The sequence below is a fragment of the Ictalurus furcatus genome, chromosome 8 (assembly GCF_023375685.1).
Source record: "Ictalurus furcatus strain D&B chromosome 8, Billie_1.0, whole genome shotgun sequence".
NCBI classification, from domain to species: domain Eukaryota; kingdom Metazoa; phylum Chordata; class Actinopteri; order Siluriformes; family Ictaluridae; genus Ictalurus; species Ictalurus furcatus.
In genome coordinates this window covers 20,398,628-20,421,982 of record NC_071262.1, presented here as the reverse complement: position 1 = coordinate 20,421,982, position 23,355 = coordinate 20,398,628, and the positions used below count along the sequence as shown (strand labels likewise).

At 40.7% G+C, this 23,355-nt stretch overlaps 1 protein-coding gene across 3 annotated transcripts in view; it reads right to left on the bottom strand.

Annotated features, from left to right (window-relative positions):
- The window catches only part of spon1b (spondin 1b), a 126,525-nt gene extending 103,643 nt beyond the window's left edge, over positions 1–22,882 (bottom strand). The window contains exons 1-3 of one of the 3 annotated variants that reach the window (XM_053631371.1): positions 22,323–22,882; positions 21,618–21,724; positions 6,164–6,297 (exon numbers count right to left, since the gene is read on the bottom strand). In XM_053631371.1, coding sequence (XP_053487346.1) covers positions 6,164–6,297; positions 21,618–21,724; positions 22,323–22,530 — 449 coding nt within the window. In that variant the 5' untranslated portion in view covers positions 22,531–22,882. The remainder of the gene's footprint in view (positions 1–6,163; positions 6,298–21,617; positions 21,725–22,322) is intronic. The other 2 variants (XM_053631369.1, XM_053631368.1) reach the window with 2 other exon arrangements.
- Positions 22,883–23,355: the final 473 nt, after the last annotated feature.

Genomic DNA, 23,355 nt, shown 5'->3' with positions numbered 1-23,355 from the left:
GTGTCCAAACGGTAGCGATAAAAAAAAAATCCCTCCTAAAACGCATCTTTCTCCACTACTGTAAAATGCATCCGTTACTGACAGATTGACTCTGGAGAAGTCTTGGCCATCTCCCAAAAGTAATTGGACCTATATTTAATAGCTGCGTGGCGCTGCCAGGCACGTTTCATGGCCTTTCGACTGGCCCGACGCCCAGAACTGCACCACGCCGGAGTGACGGAAGTCTTAGCACAGCAGATGTTTCTGACTGCCACAGCAGATGTTTCGGAGGGATCCAGAATAAAACCATACACGGCGATGGGCTAGGACAGAAACAGGAGAGATATCGAGACGAGAAATATTTCCTATTCACACTCGGAGAGTAATGTGACAGCGGCCTGGCTGAGGCTGAGTAGGGATAAGGCTGCTCATTATATTCAGTACAGAGGAAGTGGGGGGGGACGAGATGAGAAAGGTGTGTAGGCTGTGTGGGGGGGAATGAGGACAAGGCTCTTATAATGTAAATGTCCATGATGGAGGATTTTCATTGTCCGGGCATCAGTGTGCGCTCATGCACTCCTTCTAAGTGTTAAGCTGTAATCATGATCACCAACGCTCTTCAGCTTCCTATTGAGATTTTGGAGAGTGAGAGCGAGATTGGGAGAGAGACAGAGAGAGTGAGATTGTGTGTGTGTGTGTGATCTCATTAAGGCTGGACTCACCTGGCTTATTTGCTAATCGGTCAAAAGAGTGTGAGTGTGTGAGACCGAGAGAAAAGAGAGGCAGGGATGTGAATTTACACATACACACACACTCACACGCACACACATGCACAAACAGTGAGAGTGCATGTCTCAAATGGGTAGGTGGTGTGAAAATGTATACATGCATACTTAACGAGATTGAAATTCCTCTCGTTATCCAGGCACACAGAATTTTGTTGGCAGAGACGTCTTTTCTTCAGGTTTAATCTGACGGCTTGCTATGTGACAGCTACATGAATGAATATGAGCATGAAAGGATGAAGGGATTGTATAAAAGGAAGCTGTAGAAGCGTTAAAACAGACATCTGGAACAGAAGGTTCTGCAAATTAGAACTTTCTAAAACTAAAACTGCACCTTCTTACGTACGTTATTAAAGAAGACAGTGTATTTGCGGTTTGTAGAACTGCAGAAAATGATTACACTGAAGTGAAATATAGATATGTATATACTAGGGATGCACCGAATGTTCGGCAACCAAAATAAGTGAAAAGGCCAAATAAATTTGACCGAACAATGACATGTTTGATGACGCGCCAAATAGCCTTGCAACCAGAGTGAGATGCGCGAATTTCACGACCTCCATTTCCGGCAGCGCGCTCGGAGCGATGAGGGGGCGCACGCATGCACGAGCTACGTGCACGAGCGCATGCTCTTCGGATGTTGACAACCGTGACATTGTTTACTGTGGACAAAGTTAGCCTACCAAGCAGACCTGCTGAGTGAGCTCGACATATGGCGGCATTCAGCCAGTTCCTTCCCTGTTGTCTCGAGCTCACCCGGGCATCCAGGATTGGAGCCAGAATTGGAGCCCGGGCCAGCACTAGTGCGAGGGAGACCCAGAAGGCGAGTATGGCAGCCCGCCAATCCCCGCAAACAGCCAGGGGAAACGGGCGGCCACAGCCGCGGCCTGCTACTAGGCCTGATCTGAGAATGGTCATAAAGGCCAGCAGGCAAAGAAGAGCGGTCCTGAGGGGCCGTGGAGGGACGTATCAGGGGACATGAGGTTGTTAGGGCAGGTAGCCCCCAGTGATACTGTAGGGCCTCCCCTAGCCAAGGCAGTCCCCAAGTTTTCAGAGTTCTCTGGTCAGCGAGCTGTCTCAGGGCAACGAAAATCTGATGCTTTCCCTCCAATAGAATGTGGCATAGTTAACGTCACTAAAAGACCATCTGGCAGCGTGGAAACTACTGCCAAATGTGTCTCCATGGGTTCTGTCTACCGTAGAAAAGGGTTACCGGGTCCAGTTTATAGCTCGATCCACCCGGTTCAGAGTAGTCAGCACAGACCAGAGCCCGACGTTAGTGCAGGAAGTAAGATCCCTCTTGGACAAAGGGACCATAGAACATGTACCCCGCTCCCTGAGGGAGGGAGGTTTTTACAGTCCTCAAAAAATAGGAGTATGCGGTCAATTTTAGATCTGCGTCATCTGAACTGTACTCTTCAGACATACAGGTTCAAGATGCTGACGCCCAAACTTATCGTTCCACAAATTCAGTTTGAGGACTGGTTTGTGACGATAGATCTAAAAGGTGCATATTTCCACATATAAATATCACTATCTTTATCCCCTCACACCTTCACAAAGTGCATGGATGTGACTCTGGCTCCATTGTGACTCCAGGGCATCCGTGTACTAAACTACCTGAACGACTCGTTAATTCTAGCACGATCCAGGGAACCGGCGGTTCAACATCGAGATGTTGTTCTCGCCCACATGAAGAGCTTGGGGCTCAGGGTGAACCTCAGAAAAGTATGCTTTCCCCAGTGCAGTGGACAACTTTTCTAGGGGTTATAAGGATTCTACTACGATGAGGGCGTTTCTATACCCAACATGTGTAGGGTCAATCCTATCAACACTGAGCAAGATAAAGCTGGATCTTGGGAGACTATTGGCGCTTATGGGCCTACTACACAGGAGACCGTTCAGTGGTGGCTGAGAAGTTGGGGGTTTCATCCAAGGACGAAAGCTCCGAGAATAATCAGTGTCACGCGGCGATGCCTACGTGCTCTGAGTATTTGAGTGTCCCCGGTTTCTAGCCTTGGGTCACACTCTAGGGGTGTCTCCTTAGCGCAAGACAGTAATGACAGACACCTCCCTCACGGGCTGGAGCGCGGTCTTAGACAGCTGTCCAGCTCACGGTCGCTGGTGCGGCCCTCATCTGGAGCAGCATATAAATTGCCTAGAAATGTGGGCCATATTTCTAGTACTGAAATTCCTTCTTCCTCAATTGAGAGATCACCATGTGTTTACAGACAACACACTGGTGGTCTCATATATTGACCACCAGGGAGGATTACGTCCGTGTCCCCTGTTCAGGCAGGTGCAACTAATTCTTCTCTGGGCAGAAGGAAAGTTTGTCAGTGAGTGCAATGTACATTCTGGGAATATGGGGGCAGACATCCTGTTGAGGCAGGGGCTGAGGCCCAGCAATTGGTGGCAACATCCACAAGTGGTGGAGTCCATATAGCGAGGTTTGGCCAAGCGGGACTGCATGTGTTCGCCTCAGGGGAGACAACACATGGCCTGCTGTGGTTCGCCCTCACTCCTCCTGCACAATTAGGGCTGGACGCCATGGTGCACATGTGGCCCAGGTCACATCTGTACGCTGTTCCCCCCATCGCTCTGCTCCCACAAGTTCTAGCGAGAGTTCGCCAAGACAGTCTATGTCTGCTGCTAGTAGCACCTTATTGGCCAGCTCGAATATGGTTCTGAGAGATAATATCCCTGCTAGATGGCACTCCTTGGGAGATTCCCATTTGCAGGGATCCACTGTAGACCCAGTGAACTGCACAATAGCTACAGTCCTGGAGTTCTTACAAGAACATTTCTCAGCGGGGTAGGCTCTTTCTACAATCAGGGTTTACGTGGCCACCATTTAAGCCAGCCACGCCCCTGTTGATGGATCCTCTGTGGGGCAACATCCTCTAACTTCAAGGTTTATGCGAGGTGTCAGGTGGCTGAGGCCCATCTGCAGGCTGCGCATACCTTCCTGGGACCTTCAGTGGTCCTGAAGGTCTGTCACGTGCCCCATTTGAGCCCTTAGAGTGGATCTACTGTCTGAAGCCGGAGTAGCTCTTCTGCTGGCCCTGACATCTCTCAAGCGAGTAGGAGATCTACAAGCTCTCTCTGTTGCCCCTTCATGCCTTGACTTTGCCCCTGGATAAGCCAAGGCCTTCCTGTATCCTATGCCGGATTATATTCCTAAGGTGCCTACATCGGCTGCCCACCCTGTGGTGTTGCAGGCTTTCTGCCCTCCTCCATTCCCCACACCGGAAAGAGAGAATGCACCTGCTGTGTCCAGTAAGGGCTCTCTGTACTTACGTCCACCACTCCGGCCAATGGCATAAGTTGGAGTAGCTGCTGGTCTGCTTTGGTGGCGACAGTAGACGTGATGCTGTGTCAAGGCAGCGCATCTCTAATTGGATAGTGGAAGCAATCTCGATTGCTTATGAGGCGCGCGGTCTCGCTACGCCTCTGGGCATAAGGGCTCATTCCACTAGGGCGGTCGCCTCCGCGAAGACTTTGTCCAAAGGGGTATCCTTACAGGTTGTGTGTGCTGCTGCAGGGTGGTCTATGGCACACACATTCATTCATTATTACAGCCTGGATATTCATTCCACCCCGGGCTTGAGTGTCTTGCAGTGACCCAAGGGATTGGGTCTTTTTGAACAGGCCGTACCCTCGGTATGACGGAGTGGGTATTCTCGTTCCCATAGTGTTATGCTAAATGCAACGTCAAAGTTCCGTTTGAAAGGGAACGTCTGGGTTACACATGTAACCCTGTTCCTTGAGAAGGGAATGAGATGTTGCGTAGCTTTGTCATACCAGGGCAGGCCTTTGAATTTCATCTTCGCTTCAGATAATAGAGGCTGATGGCGCAGTTCAGAGGTGCTGTATTTATATCAAGTGACGCGCTTAATTGCCATGTCACCTGATCATGGCAGGCCTATAAATAGGCATGATTTTACACAAGCTTCAGATGCCGGTCACGCGGGAGAGGTGCTTCCCATAATGTTATGCTAAACGCAACGTCTCATTCCCTTCTCAGGGAACAGGGTTTCATGCGTAACCCAGACAATTTCCTTCATCCCAACTAAAATATCTCCTACATAGCATTGAGGTGTATTTGGGGTATATAGTAAAATAGAATTCTGAAAAATCTGAAGGCAAGTCTGTTATTTGTCACTACTTTAAGAAGATATAACACGTTTAAACCACGAAAGTAAGGACACATTTGTTTCTGGTTAATTTTACACCGAGAAATCTGCATTACTAATTTCAGGATAAAAGGGACTAATGAGTCTTAACTGGGTTTCTCTCAAACACTCTTGAATGTGTTTGTTTTCCAAAATGAGCACGTAATTAATTCAATTGTGCATTTACTTTCATCAATTCTCCACATTTAGAGCATTCATCTGTGGTTTTCTTCTGTTTTATTACACATATTGAAATATAATAATCTAGCACTCATGTACTTCCCTTCAACCATCCATCAGCCCATACTGAGGGCTACATGTACGCACATCAGGAGACCACAAAATACACTCACGGTGCACATGAAATTATAGTTCATTTCATTAAATGCCCTCTGCATGAAACACAAATTGCAGTTTAACATCAGCTACAAATAACCAATGGTCAACCACAGAGCTGCCAAAGGCTCAGGATAAGGAAAAGGAAGAGGTCCGGTAGAAAAAAATAATGTATTTATAAATGAAGGTCTTACTAAATAAAGACACTGAAAAAAATTATAGAAAAAAATGTGTGTGTGTGTATATATATATATATGTATATTACAGAATATTTCATTAACTGCACTTTCCATTTCTTTTCCATTTTTTTTGCAGAGTTCCAAAAGGCTTGTAAACCAATTGCATACTTAACATTAGGGCTGCAACTAATCAATAAATTAAATAATCAACAACAAATTTCATCATCGATTAGTTGGGTCTGTGATGTCACTGTGGATAACCCCAAACAAAAAACAATCCGTTCAAAATATAATGCTAATATTAAAAAAAAATCCTGTATAGCAGGATTATTCATATATAGCATAGCCCACATAGATACATTTAATACCTTTTTCATAGTCTTCAATTTGCACAGTGTTTGAAGGACAACATTGAGCAGAATGTGAAATAACGTTTTTTTTCGAGAGAGAAATACAGAAAATAAAAATTGGCCTTTTAATCCAACTAATCGATTAATCGAAGAAATAATCGACAGACTAATCGGTTATCGAAATAATCGTTAGTTGCAGCCCTACAGAACATGCAAGGTTTTCACGCAGAATGCAGCCAAATTACACTTGAAATCAGGTGCATCACCTCAGAAATCTGGTTAGGTCACGTCATAATCTGCAGATCTGAGTCTATCGATCACAGTTAAAAGCTCCAAAATGCGAGAAATTGAGCACGTACTTGAGTATCACGCAGCCACTGCCTGAAGGGGGCGCTGTCCAGAACACCTGGATCCGTGTGCGTCTCCGGGGAATGCTCTCTGTGACGGCAGGTGGGCAGTTGGTCATGAACTGAGAGTCTTCTTTATCTATGATCTGTAGGACAGAGATATACTTTAGCAAAGTTTAGTCCCATACGCCATAAAATAATTTCTGCATGCACGTGGATTAAAAACTGAAATGTTCTCCAGATTAAAAGACTGTGAGTTAGTGATGCTACCCAGTGCACCAGCATACTACCACAGACCAGTTAGCAACCATATCTATCTAAATTTATCAACAACAACAAAAAGATTCATTTTTTAATATTTAACCTAACTATGGTGAGTAAATCTCGCTCACTGACTTTTTATAGTCCTCCTTGTTGGATTTCCTTGATTTCCAAACTGCAATCTGACTGGTCAGATAATAAAAAATCAACAGAAGTGTTTGTGTCGCACATCATAAAAGACAACGTTACCATTTATACAGTAGCTCACAAAAGTGAGTACACCCCTCACATTTTTGTAAATATTTGATTATATCTTTTAATGTGACAACACTGAAGAAATGACACTTTGCTACAATGTAAAGTAGTGAGTGTACAGCTTGTATAACAGTGTAAATTTGCTGTCCCCTCAAAATAACCCAACACACAGCCATTAATGTCTAAACCGCTGGCAACAAAAGTGAGTACACCCCTAAGTGAAAATGTCCAAATTGGGCCAAAAGTGTCAATATTTTGTGTGGCCACCATTATTTTCCAGCACTGCCTTAACCCTCTTGGGCATGGAGTTCACCAGTGCTTCACAGGTTGCCACTGGAGTCCTCTTCCACTCCTCCATGACGACATCATGGAGCTGGTGGATGTTAGAGACCTTGAGCTCCTCTACCTTCCGTTTGAGGATGCCCCACAGATGCTCAATAGGCTTTAGGTCTGGAGAAATGATTGGCCAGTCCATCACCTTCACCCTCAGTCTTGGAGGTGTGTTTGGGGTCGTTATCATGCTGGAATACTGCCCTGTGGCCCAGTCTCCGAAGGGAGGGGATCATGCTCTGCTTCAGTATGTCACAGTACACGTTGGCATTCATGGTTCCCTCAATGAACTGTAGCTCCCCAGTGCCAGCAGCACTCATGCAGCCCCAGACCATGACACTCCCACCACCATGCTTGACTGTAGGCAAGACACACTTGTCTTTGTACTCCTCAGCTGGTTGCCGCCACACACGCTTGACACCATCTGAACCAAATAAGTTTATCTTGGTCTCATCAGACCACAGGACATGGTTCCAGTAATCCATGTCCTTAGTCTGCTTGTCTTCAGCAAACTGTTTGTGGGCTTTCTTGTGCATCATCTTTAGAAGAGGCTTCCTTCTGGGATGACAGCCATGCAGACCAATTTGATGCAGTGTGCGGCGTATGGTCTGAGCACTGACAGGCTGACCCCCCACCCCTTCAACCTCTGCAGCAATGCTGGCAGCACTCATACGTCTATTTCCCAAAGACAACCTCTGGATATGACGCTGAGCATGGGCACTCAACTTCTTTGGTCGACCATGGCGAGGCCTGTTCTGAGTGGAACCTGTCCTGTTAAACCGCTGCATGGTCTTGGCCACCGTGCTGCAGCTCAGTGGCAGGATCTTGGCAATCTTCTTTTAGCCTAGGCCATCCATATGTAGAGCAACAATTCTTTTTTTCAGATCCTCAGAGAGATCTTTGCCATGAGGTGCCATGTTGAACTTCCAGTGACCAGTATGAGGGAGTGTGAGAGCGATGACACCAAATTTAACACACCTGCTCCCCATTCACACCTGAGACCTTGTAACACTAACAAGTCACATGACACCGGGGAGGGAAAATGGCTATTTGGGCCCAATTTGGACATTTTCACTTAGGGGTGTACTCACTTTTGTTGCCAGCGGTTTAGACATTAATGGCTGTGTGTTGGGTTATTTTGAGGGGACAGCAAATTTACACTGTTACACAAGCTGTAAACTCACTACTTTACATTGTAGCAAAGTGTCATTTCTTCAGTGTTGTCACATGAAAAGATATAATCAAATATTTACAAAAATGTGAGGGGTGTACTCACTTTTGTGAGATACTGTATATACATGTAATAGTAATTATAATAACTGTATATGTACATTTAGTTACTTTTAAAGGGAAAAAGCAGACGGTTGTCAATGTATTTCTTTGGACTTTGCCAGCTATAAAAATCTTACAATTCCTCACACGTGACCCCTGATTTTTAGTGAGAGTCGGCATGCTCACCCCCGTCTTCCTCCCCTGCCTTGCCACGCCCATTTAAGTTGCAATTTTCAAAAATATTGTGAGGTGGACTTGAGCTGAAAGAGGGGGGTTTCATGACACTTTAAGACTACATGGGAAGCCCAGCCTCCAGTAAAATTTCATTAAAATGCAGCAATTTAATATTTACCAATGTGTCTATACTGTATTCATCACTCTTGGTGAAATATCAGATATCTCTCTGCAATATCATGCTGTTCAGTCATTTAATACAAACTGTTTTCCGTGGACTGCACAGCCTGAGGGTAATTCACCTTTGGAACCCTCCAGTACACCCCCAAAGAACTCTACTGACGCACGGCTTCTATAGGATCTTGCGCTTTGACCCCAGCTTCCTAACAAGCTGGGATATGTGAAGAAAAGAATTTCACTTTACTGTAACCTATATGTGACAAATACAGGCTTCTTCTTCTTCCCACCCAGACATATGGCTTCACTGGGAGTCAATGAGTGTGTCTGCAGGTGAGTTTTGCATAGATGTTTATATCCTGCTCAGACACATAGCTTCTCTATATGATAACTAGGAGTCCTGTCAAAGGGGCAGAGCCATGAAACCAACTAGCAATCACTGAAATGCCAACATGACTGACATCTCAAGTTTAAACTTTAAATATCGGCGCCGGTCGGACGAATATTGTGTTTAGAGCTGCAGATAGTGTTCAGTAACTAAATTCACAACAGTTTTACACAACCAGTATAGTGTAATTGGTAAATATTGTAAATAAATTATATTATAGAGTTATGTTTGATTAGTTGTGTTTTTTTTTTTGTTTATTTATTTAAAGGTGTAGCTAGCTAGACCAGCCATCACTCCCTGTTTTCAGTGAAGTCTAGCTAGCTATTTAGAAGCTTAGCTGCTTTTTTGGCGTGACACTATGTCATTTGGTAACCTGATTTTGATGTTCTTACTTATGAGGACAGACTGAGAATTAAAAATAGAAGGCCAGACCAACAGATGAAACAAATATAACAGAACATATATTCTCTATATAACAGATATATTCTTCAACAACAGAAACATGTGAAGTGACGATTTTTAAAAAACCACCAGTTGCCACCTGCTCTGCACTTACAGTGCCCTCCATTAATATTGGTTGTGAAAAATTGTCTTTATTGTTTAACCTTTTGATATTTTATTTTTTTAAAAATCACAAAGATACTCTTGCTCTCATTGATATCAAACAATTGCAAACACAACACAGGTATATCAAAAAATATCTTTGTTAAATATAGGTGTGCAACAATTATTGGCACCTCTATGAATTCATATGAGAAAAATACAGTATCTCACAAAAGTAAGTACACCCCTCACATTTTTGTAAATATTTGATTATATCTTTTCATGTGACAACACTGAAGAAATGACACTTTGCTACAATGTAAAGTAGTGAGTGTACAGCTTGTATAACAGTGTAAATTTGCTGTCCCCTCAAAATAACTCACTTACAATTGTTTGAAATCAATGAGAGCAAGAGTGTCTTTGTGAATTTTTTTAAATAAAATATAAAAAAGGTTAAACAATAAAGACAATTTTTCACAACCAATATTAATTGTCCCAATTGTGAAGAGGATGGTTTGAGTGACCAAAAAATGTCCAACAATCGCAGCTGGAGAATTGCAGAAGTTAGTTGTGTCTTGGGTTCAGAAAGTCTCCAAAACTACAATATGAAGTCACTATATCACCACAAGTTGTTTGGAAGGGTTTCAAGAAAAAAGTCTCTACACTCTTTTTCCAGACACTACTGGAACTTCAAATGGGGTCGGGTTCTATGGTCAGATGAAACCAAGATAGAGCTTTTTGGCAATAAACACCAGAGGTGGTTTTGGCGCACACAGAGAGGTAGCCTTATGGAAAAGTACCTCATGTGCACGGTTAAATATGGTGGTGGCTCTTTAATGTTTTGTGGCTGTTTTTCTGCCAGAGGACCTGGACATTTTGTTAGGATACATAGCATCATGGACTCTATGAAATATCAACAGATATGAAATGAAAACCTGACTGCCTCTGCCAGAAAGCTTAAAATGGGCTGGATCTTCCACCAGAACAATTATCCAAAACATACATCAAAATCAACACAAAAATAGTTTACTGACCACAAACTCTAGGTCCTGCCATGGGCATCCTACTCCCTGACTTGAAACCCATAGAAAACCTGTGGGGTGAACTGAAGAGGAGAGTCCACCAGCATGGACCTCAAAATTTGAAGGATCTGGAGTGATTCTATATGGAGGAATGATCTCAGATCCCTTGCCATGTATTCTCCAACCTCATCAGGCATTATAGGAGAAGACTCAGAGAGCAGTAACTGTAATGGGGTTATAACATGTAATTGTATAGAAATGTAAGAATTGTCATACATTTACAGAATAAAGTAACATTTTACTGTGATCAAATGAGTGAATGTGTGTGTCTGCAGAACATTTAACCTCTTACCAGTTTACACTTAGTTTGTGCTTTTGTTTTTCTTTTTTTAGGATTTTTAATATAGTGATTTAGCTTCTGCTTTAAAGCTTGTAGACAATCAGTTGTTTGTTTTTTTGTTTTCAAAATAAAATGTTAATATTTCTGTTTTAAATCCTTTGCAAAATGTATAGCATAGTCCACATAGATACATTTAATACCTTTTTCATAGCCTTTAATTTGCATAATGCTTGAAGGACAACATTGAGCAGAATGTGAAATAACGTTTTTTCAGACGTCTGGTCAAGTCAAGTCATAATCTGCATATCTGAGTTTATCGAACAGTTAAAAGCTCCAAAATGCGGGAAGTTAAGCACGTACTTGAGTATCACAAAAATGGTTTACTGACCATTCAGAAAAAGCTGTTATCTTGGCAAAGGGAGGTAGCACAAGGTTTTGACTAAAAGGGTGCCAATAATTGTTGCACACGTAATTTTAACAAAAATTTGTTTTTCATAAACCTGTGTTTTCTTTGCAATTGTTTGATATCCATGAGAGCAGAGAATTGTTATTAATTTTTTTAACAACAGATCAAAAGGTTAAACAATAAAGACAATTTTTCACAGCCTTCTTTGCTCATATTTACCAAGGGTGCCAATATTAGTGGAGGGCACTGTATCTGAAATGTTTAACTTTTGCAGGTGCAGTATTTTTTTTTCCTCTAAGTGACCGGGTACTGCCTGCTTTACAGCGGCTTCACACAGCATTAGACGTAAAAATGCATGTTGGCAAAAAAGCCCTAATGTGAAAGCAGCCTTAAGGTGTTTGATGGAACCTTTTCAAAGAACTTATTAGATGTTTGCAAATAAACTGTTAGTCAAAATGTTTTAAAAAATAATATATACCAATACACTATGGTACAGAAGCATCCCATCTGTCACAAGTCTTTATTTAAAATAATAATATTAATACCTAAAGATGTATTAGGTTACAAATTTTCTAGAAATGTGTAGTAACATGGTGCATATCAGAATCTTAAGGTTAAGATGACAGAAATCCTTCATGGTAACAGGGAACTAATCTGTGAGCTCGCTGAAGACCTTAAAAATCATATGAACCTTGAAGCCGGTGTTAGGATTTGATCATAGAGTGCCTCAATAGAGCACAGTGACTGTATTAGCATCTGGGACACCGAAAGTATCTGCAGCAATATAATACATTGCTTTTACATTAAATCAGATGCCTTCATTACAACTGTTACAAAAAATATTTAAGAATTTTTTCACTGCGATATCTCGTGATATCGATATTACAGTGTCATATTGCATAACCCTACTGCATACTGTATGCTCAGTGCTCTGAATGTACATAATAATCACAGATAAACTACAATTCCCATTCACACTCCCTTCCATTATCATTTTCAAACATTAACCGAAACCAGATGCACACTGGATTGCAAACTGTCTTGGCGTGCAAACGTATTAATAAATCGCTTTTTTGCATAATTTTATTACAAAAACAATAACATTGCTGTTACTTTCTTCAATAAAGACATTAGATCAGTTCAAGTGCTTATATACAGTATGATTATTAATAATTTCTCTGATATTTAAGGCATGATTTCAGCACGGTAATGCCTGCAGTTATCTTCAGATAATCCCTGAAAATAACCCAGAAGTGCAAGGCTTCATTTACACCTGCAGGCATTTTTTTTTTGTTTTTCATCTACCTGCTGATTAGATGCAATCGGGTGTTTTCGGTTCAGATTTGCACCACATCGATAAACAACACAGTCATTTCTGCACATTATCACCTTGCAGTTAACACGTCCGAAGCCAGGAATTCAATCAGGTAAAAGCAAACAAAAGCTAATCTGAGAATACCACATTGTTGCACAAATGTAGCCAAAGTGTGTACAGTTAAGAAGCGCCAAAAGGTTTATAACTTGGAAAGAATTACTTTTGAAGGTCAGTAAAACCAGTAATGCGACCAAAACAGAAATCGCAATAAAATTATTTATTTGGAAAGTGATATTTGGAATATCTGGATATTTTTATATGGGACTGCTAAATAATTTTTTTTACGTCAGTGGAAAACAAAATAAAATTTACAGCAACACTTAATATTAAGCTCCTCTTTTGCTGCGGTGCTGCTAACTTCTTCATTCTGATTTGTCCGAAAGTGTTGAATCGTTTAGCGCCGGCTGTAATAGAAATCATTACTTTATATTGATATGCTCATTCTAATACTTTAGACACTGTATTCTATAGTAACAGCTCATTCACAGAGACTTGTACGGTGAATGATCGACATAATCCAAGAATAGAGATAAACGAAGAAATAAACAAGATGTTATTTAAGGAAAGATTTTCTGTAAGAAGATGCTTATTTAACTTTTATGAAAGGAGTCTCCAGAGGGTAACAGTCAGTAGGTTTTCCAGTCTTCATTAACATGACAAGCTGAGTTTTTATAACAGCAAAGGGAGGATCATTAATTTTCTAAGTAAAGCAACAAAGCTAAACAACTGGATTGAATGATTCGGGACAGCACACCTGGTATATTCTCATTCCCCTCTCACAACTTTATTTCCTACCCTCTTTTAGTTCCTATGTACTGCTTTAGGAATACAAACTGGATTTGAATCTTATCCTGTCATATACAAGCTCTCAATAAATGTGTACAGAGACACTACAGAGTAAAATAAAGCTTTAAAGAAAATAGCAAAGATCACTGGTGTACACTAGTGTGTAGATTGTATAGTAAGCTTGTGCTGCTAATATCTAATATAAATACGCCTGGCAGATAACAACTGATTTTTCACACTGTTTTCACTTTATTAAAATGTTACAATTCAAGTTTAGAACATTTTAAAGAAAATTGTATACTGTAGTAAATTGTGTGCTGTAGGCTACCTTTTGGCCATGACAGTTTCTCATCAAAGCTGGACAGATGCGCTCATAACAGTAGCGCTCAATCCATACCCACAAGAGACAAACTACCGTACAAGCGACATGAGCGATTTATCACTTGCTAGTGTGAATGTAGGGTTACTCATTAACTCGAGTGCTGTACTGTATCGACCTGCTTTACCTCACTCACACAAAAGACCTTTAAACTTTTCCCCTGCCCTGAGAGAGGAAGTGCAGCCATGTTTAGTTTTCCCAAGAGCCTCAGTAATGGCTGATTCGTCTACACACTTCAGACATGAGGAGCAAAAAGCAGCTGTTGGCCTCAGTGCCCTCTGAATGCCCACCATATGCTCTGACCTCACAATAACCTCCCTGCTTCCCACAGACTGAGGAAAGAGACAAACCGAGAAGTTCAGGCTTGAAAACCTAACAGTACCATTTGGTTACTCAACACATCTTTAAAGCACAGTGACTTGAGAACAGAGTCACTCAGCACCTTTACATCGAAGGTGTGTAGACTTTTGATGAACTCTTCTGAATAGTTCCTGAATTAGTTACCATTTTGCTTTGTAGCACACTGCAGGAACTGTGACCATTATGCAAAATGATGTGTGGCTTAAGATGTAAAATATTTGGCAACAAAAGGCACATTTTCACTGCTTGAACCTTTTCAGGAACCTTTTAAGAACTTTCTTATGAGCTTTTTTTTTTCAGGAACTCTGGTGGACTTTTCTAGAACTTTTTCCCCTTGAAATTAGGAACTTTATCAGGCAGTCAGAAAACTTATCTGGACTTCAGGAACAGTTTTCAGGAACTCAGAAACTTTTAAGTAACTTGGGAACTTTCTCTGGTCCTCAGAACTCGTTACCATTTTCATGAACTCGGGCACTTTTTAATCAAATCAAGGTTTATTACTAAAATGGAAAAAAGGAAATATCTCTGAACCTCAGAAACTATTTTTAGGAACTCAGGATATTTTTCAGGAACTCGGGGACTTTTTTCTAGAACTCAAGAGCTTTTTTCTGGACCACACAATCTTTTTTTCAGGAACTCAGGAACATTTTTATGAATGCATGGACATTAAAGCAACTCAAGAACTTTGGACATTCTCTAGAACTCAAGAACTTTCTGTGGATCTCAGAAACTTTTTTCAGGAACTCAGGACATTTTTTTGAACACTCAAGCACTTCTCTGAAACTCAGAAACAATTTTTTTTAACTCAGAATCCTATTTCTAGGACTCACAAACTTTCAGAACTCACAAACGTTTTTAAGAAACTCTGGAACATTTTCAGGAACTCATTTTCATCATTTTCATCCTCATTAGAGTGAGCCGCCTCTGAGTCCTCCTGGAAGAGACCACACCCATCAGGATAGAATAGTTCCATCATTGATTTTGCAACAATACCTCTCTAAGGAGGCAAACAGACCCAAACCATGTCGGTAAAAATTAATAAACACCCCCTCATTATAACAGAGGTACTGTTTTTTGCTTTAATTTGTCACTCATCCATACCAAGCCTGTTTTTTTCCAGTTATAATTTTTCCTTTTTTATATATATTTGCTTTCTTTTAAACGTCTCCGTTGTTTTCATTGGGAAGGTTCTGCAGTTACTTTCGACATTTTTGAGACATATAACATCTTTTATATTTACTTATTTTTGGCCCAAATAAGATTTTTTATAAGTGGAAACCTGAAGACTGAAGCTCCTGAAAAAAAAAAATTCCTGTGGAAGAAAGATTACTACTTTTATTTGTCTTTAAGTGCACTTTTTTACTCATTTCTATGCATACTTTTTCATGATCATTAAAAGCAAATCCAATGCAAACACTGGTTATTTGCTCAGATCAGAATCGATTATGGGTCAATATTCAGCTGAGATGTGCCTTGAGATCCTGAAAAAGTCCTGAGCATCCTAAAACTGGTTAATGAAAAAGCACATTTTGATGGATACTTTTATAATAAACTGTTAAAAGTAAATCCAATAAATTGATTCAGAGTCCAATATTTATATCCTATTACTGCCTTGACTTCTAGATAAAAACTTTCTAGGTTCCAGAAAAGGTTTGTGGAAAACCATGGTTTGGCAGATCTTTTCACAAAAAAAAACTTTAACAAGCAAATCCAATAAACGTGATGATCCGACTTCCGATACTTTTGGGCAAAAGTGGAATATTTAGTTATGTATTTTACAGACACTCCCTGAGCAGTGCCCCTCCTCTCCTGATGTGGCTGAAGCATCCTATGCAATGTTATCCTGCTTTTTTCTTAATCCTGCTGCAGGATTTTTCGGTCTGTTTTAAAGCTCGTGACGTGGAGTGGCAGAGCTGCGATCCATTTCCTGAGAAAAAAAAAAAGCAAGACTCTAAGTAGTTGTCATAACGGCACTCGCAGGGGAACAGGAGGAGGGAAGTGTGTTTGTTTTAATTGTGGCTCTTGGCATGGCCATGTGACCGTGCTTGGCTCTCGCTCCTCTCTCAGCATGCACGCAAACACTCGTGCAGATGCCGTGACCAAAGTAAACACACATGTCTCCTAGAGGGACTGGCAGAAGCTTCGGCTTTCGAAAAAGGCATTGAGTTCTTACCGCTTAAAACAAATGGAATAAATTAATGGCAAGATGTTTAGTTTATTGCTTTAGCCTCAATGGGCTCACTCAGAGAAACAGTAGGCAATTTATTTAAATGTAATTAAACTCAGACTCCATGCTTGTGTACGTTTTAGAGCTGATAAGCGCTGTATTTTGACATTTTTTTAAGCAAAGCATGGTAAACAGACTTGCTCTACAAACAACTCAGGATGAGGTCAAGCAGAGAAATCGTCTCCCTGGAGTTCTGGAGGAATAAAGTTTTGCAATGTGCGGTTCTATCGAGAAAATACGGATTTGGAAGAAGAAGCAAAACACAATGTCCTGATCTCTTAAAGCTGGCCAGTAGTTATAAAGTGTGAGTGTGTTCCACCATTTAGTTCCACAAAAACACTGGGCTTTAACAGAATACTTATTTCTTAGAAACTATTAACATGCTGGATGAACTTCATTAAAAATAATAATGTATCTGCTAAGCACATCTGAACTTATACCAAAGCTGAAATAAGGTCAGAAGGTGTTGATTCCTGTTCTATAACAGCCACTCGGGCAGAGGTGTTAGCACTTACCAGTTTCTTGGTAACACAACAGACTGCATTTTTGTCTTATTTACTTCACAACATAGAAAAAAAGGAAGGGTGGTGAGGGAGTGACTGTTTATAGCTGCTATAACGTTAGTGGTAACAGGAACTAACCAGTTTTGTGAACGTTCTCCAACAAAGTAACTGCAAACAGACATGTGTCAAACTTTAATTAGTAAAAAATAAAACTGTCTGTAAATTACTGGAGTATAAGAGGAATAAAACATTTCAGGATGTGCTGTTATAGGAAACTTCAGGGTGGTAACAGTAACTACACTTCACAACAGGCAACATCATACCTACCCACTGTTGATTATTTTCCTATAACAGCATGTCCCTAAGTGTGTTATTACATATTCATGCTAAGCTTTTTAATCAGAAACCCTGGCCTTGTATGTTGTGTATTAAATTCAGACACATTATTTTAAAACAGAACCATCCAGAACCAAGAGCCAACAGAAAAAACTTTGTTCATTGCATTCCACCGACCAGATTAAAAAGTCACTTTTTACACCCTGGTCCAAAGAAATTTCTTAAGTTCTACAAAAAGTTCATTAACGTTTTGCGGAAAATTTCCGTGAGTTCCTTAAAAAAAAATTTTAATTGTGGTCCAGAAAAAATAACAGAGCTCTAGAAAAAAGTTCCCACATTCCTGAAAAGGTTGAACCAATCATGGTACTCAACATGTGGTCCTGAAGAGTGCAGAGTTTCCACAACTGATGCAGACCGCACCACGGTTCAGCTGAAGCAAACCCCAGAGCACCATTTTCAAGAGGACCAGGATTCCTCTGGACCACTCACATGCTCAGAAGCAGCTTTCACACTTCACCAAATGTACCAAAACTCTCAAGGAAACTGGCTCTGAGTGTGGAAGAAAACACAGAAAAGTGTTCACCCTATCCTCCAGAGATTGCGAGTTCAAATCCTGGCAATGCCACAGCCATCCATAGCCGGGAGTCCAAGAGAGGTCTCTCTGGGTGGGAATGGCATACTCTCTCTCTTGTCAATCACAGCAACACTAGCCAACAATAGGCATCAGTTAGCTCATGTACATGGAAGACGGTGGATAGCTGTTTCCTCTGTGTGTGCTGCGTTGCCCTGTGTCGCAGCGCGAGAAGCAGTTTGAAAAGACGCAGTTGGCTAGCTTCAGTGCCTGAGTTAGCACGTGCTTGCTTTCACCTTTCCTGGTTGTTAGCTGGTGTATGAAATGGGAGAGCTGGCTCCTGGGTGGTAAATGCCCAAGACCAAATTAGGGATAGAATGGAGCAAAGAAATCCAAAAAGAAGTGTTTAACAAGTGTCAAAATGACCTAAGACGCTAAGGGTGAAAATGCACTATGAGCAAGTGCAAGTTATTATGAACGAAAGCTCGAACTACATGAGTATGCACTCAGCTAATTGCCCAGCCCCTGAATATTCAAGCACCCCATATTCACAGCCACCAAGTGTGTCTATTCCGTATGCTAAATGTCTGTGACATTTGTTAAGAACAACCAGGCCATGGCACCACCAAGATGCAAATCAGCTTTTAAAAAAATGAGAATTTCTGTGTGTTCTCATGTCATCTCAATCTTGCTATTAAGATACATTGAAACAACCCATTTCCACTGCACTCTGAAGCTTTTAGAGACTACCTAACTGCTCTGCTGGGATCCTTTTATGCAGAGAAACACACTTCAATAGCATAGAAAAACCCATTCATGTGTGAGAAACTACTTTATCCTCCTGTGTGTCAGAGTTTCACAGTTCACAGATGTGTATTAGCAGATATTTTACTATATAACAAGAAGCAGTTTAAAGCTTGCCTTAACAATAATGCAATATCATATGCACAAGATATAAAGCAACAAATGAATTTTTTAGGAAAAATAATTCATTCAGATCAGAGAGGAATACTCAGGGATACTATAAGAACACTCAAATTTTAAATGCAACGATTTTGCATATGCAATCAGTTAAATATTGATGGCACAACAAAAACTGTGTCTGTATCTGGGTTAATGTGTGCCACTTGTCTCTGGAATAAACCCAATCAGAGAAAGATTCGACATCAACTCTCACAAGTTTCTAAACAACGTCCCACTTTCTCACCATCAACCATGTGCCTCATGTGAATATCTAACATCTGCATCTTCTTAAGTAGTGGCTTCAGAAAGCCATCTGCTGAGGCGAGGCACTGTTTGCACTCGAACACTATCTCCAAAAGGCACTTTGCATTGTGAATGAGACACATTCCAGGAGACGAGACAGAGAAGAAGCCGAACTCAGGAAGGAAGCTAGCCACAATTTATCATACAGTATTGCGACATTTAGGGCCCGGTTTCTCATAAATATCATAGCATCATAATCGGCACCATTTCTTAAGATACAGCATTCTTAGATTAGAGTAGGAATAGAGTTCAACTCTGACTTGCAATTCATGAACTTGCTAGTTCATGTTCTCACTAGAACATCGGTTTTGTTTGGTTTTTCCAAATATGCCAAAGTTAGAAAGCATAGAATCCATTTTAACACAGATTCAGCCTCAGATGCTCTGCCCATTCTCATGATTAGAGCTTGACACTTCTGTGCTTGTTGTTTCCAACAGGGAAACAAATTTTGACACAATGAGCTTGTCAACTCTTTCAGGTTTCGTGACTGACACAAGTGGATTGAATAAAAGAAAGAAAACTTCATTTCTTTCCAGTGTTTTTCATAACACTTATTGTCGAATTTATTCGAAATGTCTCTTTCTCTAAAAGTACAGCTCTTTGTCATGTTTATTAACAAAACATCAGACTCTCATGCAAAAGCTTGAGGTCTGGCTCATGAGACAAGTTCTGACATGATGTCTTGATAAGATTTTATTTATAAGTGTTTGTACAGTGTGGTATTGTCAGGCAAGAGATTCCCATAATGCAATGCAACTGAATGGTAATACTGAGCCATTCACAGTGTTAACGATGAATTTGTTATGAAATAAAGAATCATCTGTTAAAAAATCTCACATATACCCTCTTACAAAAGGTTTCTTCATGGGGTCCTAGGATGGTTATTGGTTCAAGCACCGACTAGGACAGATGTTTCTCTGTTAATGTTTGTCTTTTACCACTATTGTAACACTACAATATCCATCAGAATCAATGAAGTATCTATCTATCTATCTATCTATCTACCCATCCACTAAGCTATGATGTTCTCTTTTTGAATGACCTGTCTCGGTCACACATTTGTTCACTAGCCCATACGATTCTTTCACGCTAAGAAAAAAAAAGACCTCAACTTTAACATTCCTTGTCAGTGGAACAGTTCACTTAAGCATATGACTTTTTATCTTTAGTATGTATCTTCCAAGGTGGCACGGTGGCATAGTGTGTAGTGTTGCGAGTCCCCAGGTCGATCCTAAGCTACTCCGGGTTCTCCGGTATCTTTCCACCTCCCTGAAAGTTAGGTAGACTGGCTAGACTAAATCACCCCTAGGTGTGAATGAGTGTGGGGTATATTCCCACCTCGTGCCCAATATTCCCTGGGATAGACGCTGGAGAAGAATGAATACATGAATGTCTTTCCCTTTCACATGGGAAAGTGGATTTGTGAACTCATTTAATGTACATATTTAGACCTAATTAAAGACCATGGCTGTACCTTAATGTACAGTACAACTTTGTTGATCTCAGGAGATCAAATGTGTTACAGCAACATACAAGACAGCAAAAGTATAAATATAAGAATTGCAAAAAAAGAATTAGGATCAATACAATTAAACAGAACTATATACCTAATACTATACCTAATAATATACCTAATAATATACTTGGTTACAGTAGTACCTGTGTAATTAGTGCAAGCATAATGTTGCAAATATGCTCAAGCATTTTAAACAGTGCAGTGACCGTTCAGATTGAGGAAAAGTGAAGCAGCTGAAATATTAATGTCAGCCGGATAAGTTAATGATGATGGAAAGGATCTCAAAAAAGACAAAAGATGCAGCAGTGATAAGGTCTGTGTTTCTGTGGGTTTTTAAGCATAACTTGTTAGAACAAATTCTTCTACAAGCTATTTTCTCCAACACTAGCATTTGGGACAAGCCCCAGATGTTCAGGGGCATAAATATGCATCTGTCTATCTGTCTACCAAGGCGAGTGTTGAAAATCATATTCATAGCCACTGTAGCTCTGCTTTTGTGCGCTTTCACTCACAGTAATTCATTTTTCAAGCTGCCAACCTGCAGTTATAATTGTTTTCGGATCATTTCACATCCGTGTGACCTTATCTTGCTTTCAGATCTTTCCAATTGCTTCATTTGTGTTCAATTAGCCCTGACTAACCTATTTGTCCTGCTTTTTACAGTTGCAGAGATTTGAACTTGTGTTGAAATCCAACACACTCGCAGGAACTCACAAAGCTCGAGCCATTCCAAACAATGACGTTTATAAACGGAGTAAAAACTGTGGGTTGAGCTGTAAAATTCCAAATGATTCCCATGAAAACATTCCTCTTTTGTTTTGTTTTGATTTGGAATCACGGATAAGGGTGCAGAATGATGAAACACACATTTTGTCTATGTTGTCATCATCAAGACAAAACTTCACTCTGAGAAAAAATGTCATGCTTGGTTTTCACAGGTCAGGGTGGTAAAAAGAGGACATGGGAGTACTCTGCTCACCTCGAAATTGCCAGCATAATCATCAAGGCTGCTTCCTTCTCTCCCTTCCTTCAGAGCAATCAGAGTGAAACCTCGGAAGTAAGACGGACTGGAGGCGTATAAACTCACTGGAGAGGCAGATATGAAAAGACAGAGAGAGAAATAGGTCAAGACACAGCAGCATTTAGCCAAACAGCAGGTCAGATCTCTGAGTGTGTGTCAGGGCAAGTTGCAAACTGCCAGACCAGTCAATGCAAGTTCAAGTGTCTCAGAAGTCTTTGTGTGCTTTTTTTTTTCTTTGTTTTTTCCCCTTGTGAAGCTGAACCATCTCAAAATAAATACAAGCGCAGACACGCTTCATACAAAACCTCCAAGCTGGTTAATAATACGTGCCATTCACACACAGGTTTTTCTTCTGTATTAGGAAAATATGCATGAATGTATTTTTTTTTCTTCAGACAGTCTAATGCATGTTGCAAAAACCAATGCATATTGGCAGTGCATGTTGCAAAAGAAATATAACAGGACGAAAAAACCTACACAAGACATTTTTAAGCAGTCTTCTTAACAAACACAGTGTGATGGACCGTGTAGAGGAGAGTTTGGGTATTTTGGAGACAGTCCAATGCGGGCAGCACGTGCGCTTTTACAAACTCCAACTCAGATTAATGTCAGTGATAAGTGCAACCTGGAATAAATCGACATTATTTACTGTTGTTCCCTCACCTCTATAAGTGCTTCCAGGCTGATATGTTTCAGGATCTCCTTCCACCCGGAGTCGGTACTCGTTGTGTCCTTCTCTGCGCGCGCCCCGGTTCGAGCTGCGGAGGATCCTGCAGAAGCTCGAGCTCTCTCTGGAAAAAGCATGAATGCTGAAGAAATTCAGCACAAGGCAGAGCAAAAACGCCGTACCTGTACCTGCATGCATGCCCATGCCTGGATGCCCACCGGTGCAAAGCAGTGAATGAAGAAACTGAGTGCGAGAAAACAACACGGGGTCCAAAACCCTGACACTAAACACTTAATAAACCACTTTTCTAAATGAGACAAAATCCATTCCGAGCTTAAAAGATTGCAATCGCGGGCTCAATGAGTCCCCAATATGATTCAAATCGGTTTGCGAGTCAAATTTTCACTTTATCCAAGGTTCACAGAAGAAGAAAAAAAAAGAAAAAGACCGAAGGAAGCACTCTCCTCCCCGACCAAACAGCGATGTGGTGAAGAGCAGATCAGCGGCGGCATTACTATAGTGATTCACTTTACTGATTCAATTCTTGAGCTGAATCTAGTTTTGATTCGTTTGATTCACCACACAGAGTTGTTCAGAAATTGGTGTTTTTTTGTTTTGTTTTGTTATGTTTTGTGCTCCAGCAAAGGAACTGCACTCTGTTAACTATTTATTACACTTTGTTTGGAAGCTATTTTGTTCATTATCCAATATCCATCCCTGCTGAAATAAACAATAGAAACCATCACAGAAATTCTAATGGTTTTCACTACAAATTAAAACCATTAAAACCATTATCATTATTGGATAACCATAATGGTATCCACTAGACGTAACATGCAACCAATAGAAGGCAACTATAAAGACCCACAGGGACCATTACAGTTCCATTAAAATCAATACAATTCCCATTATATCAAGGAATGTTTCAGATAAATAACTTCAAACATTAATAAAACCTATAAATCACAGTTTATATAACTGCACTTTACCTTGACATATAATAATTATTACTAAATAATTATGGGGGGA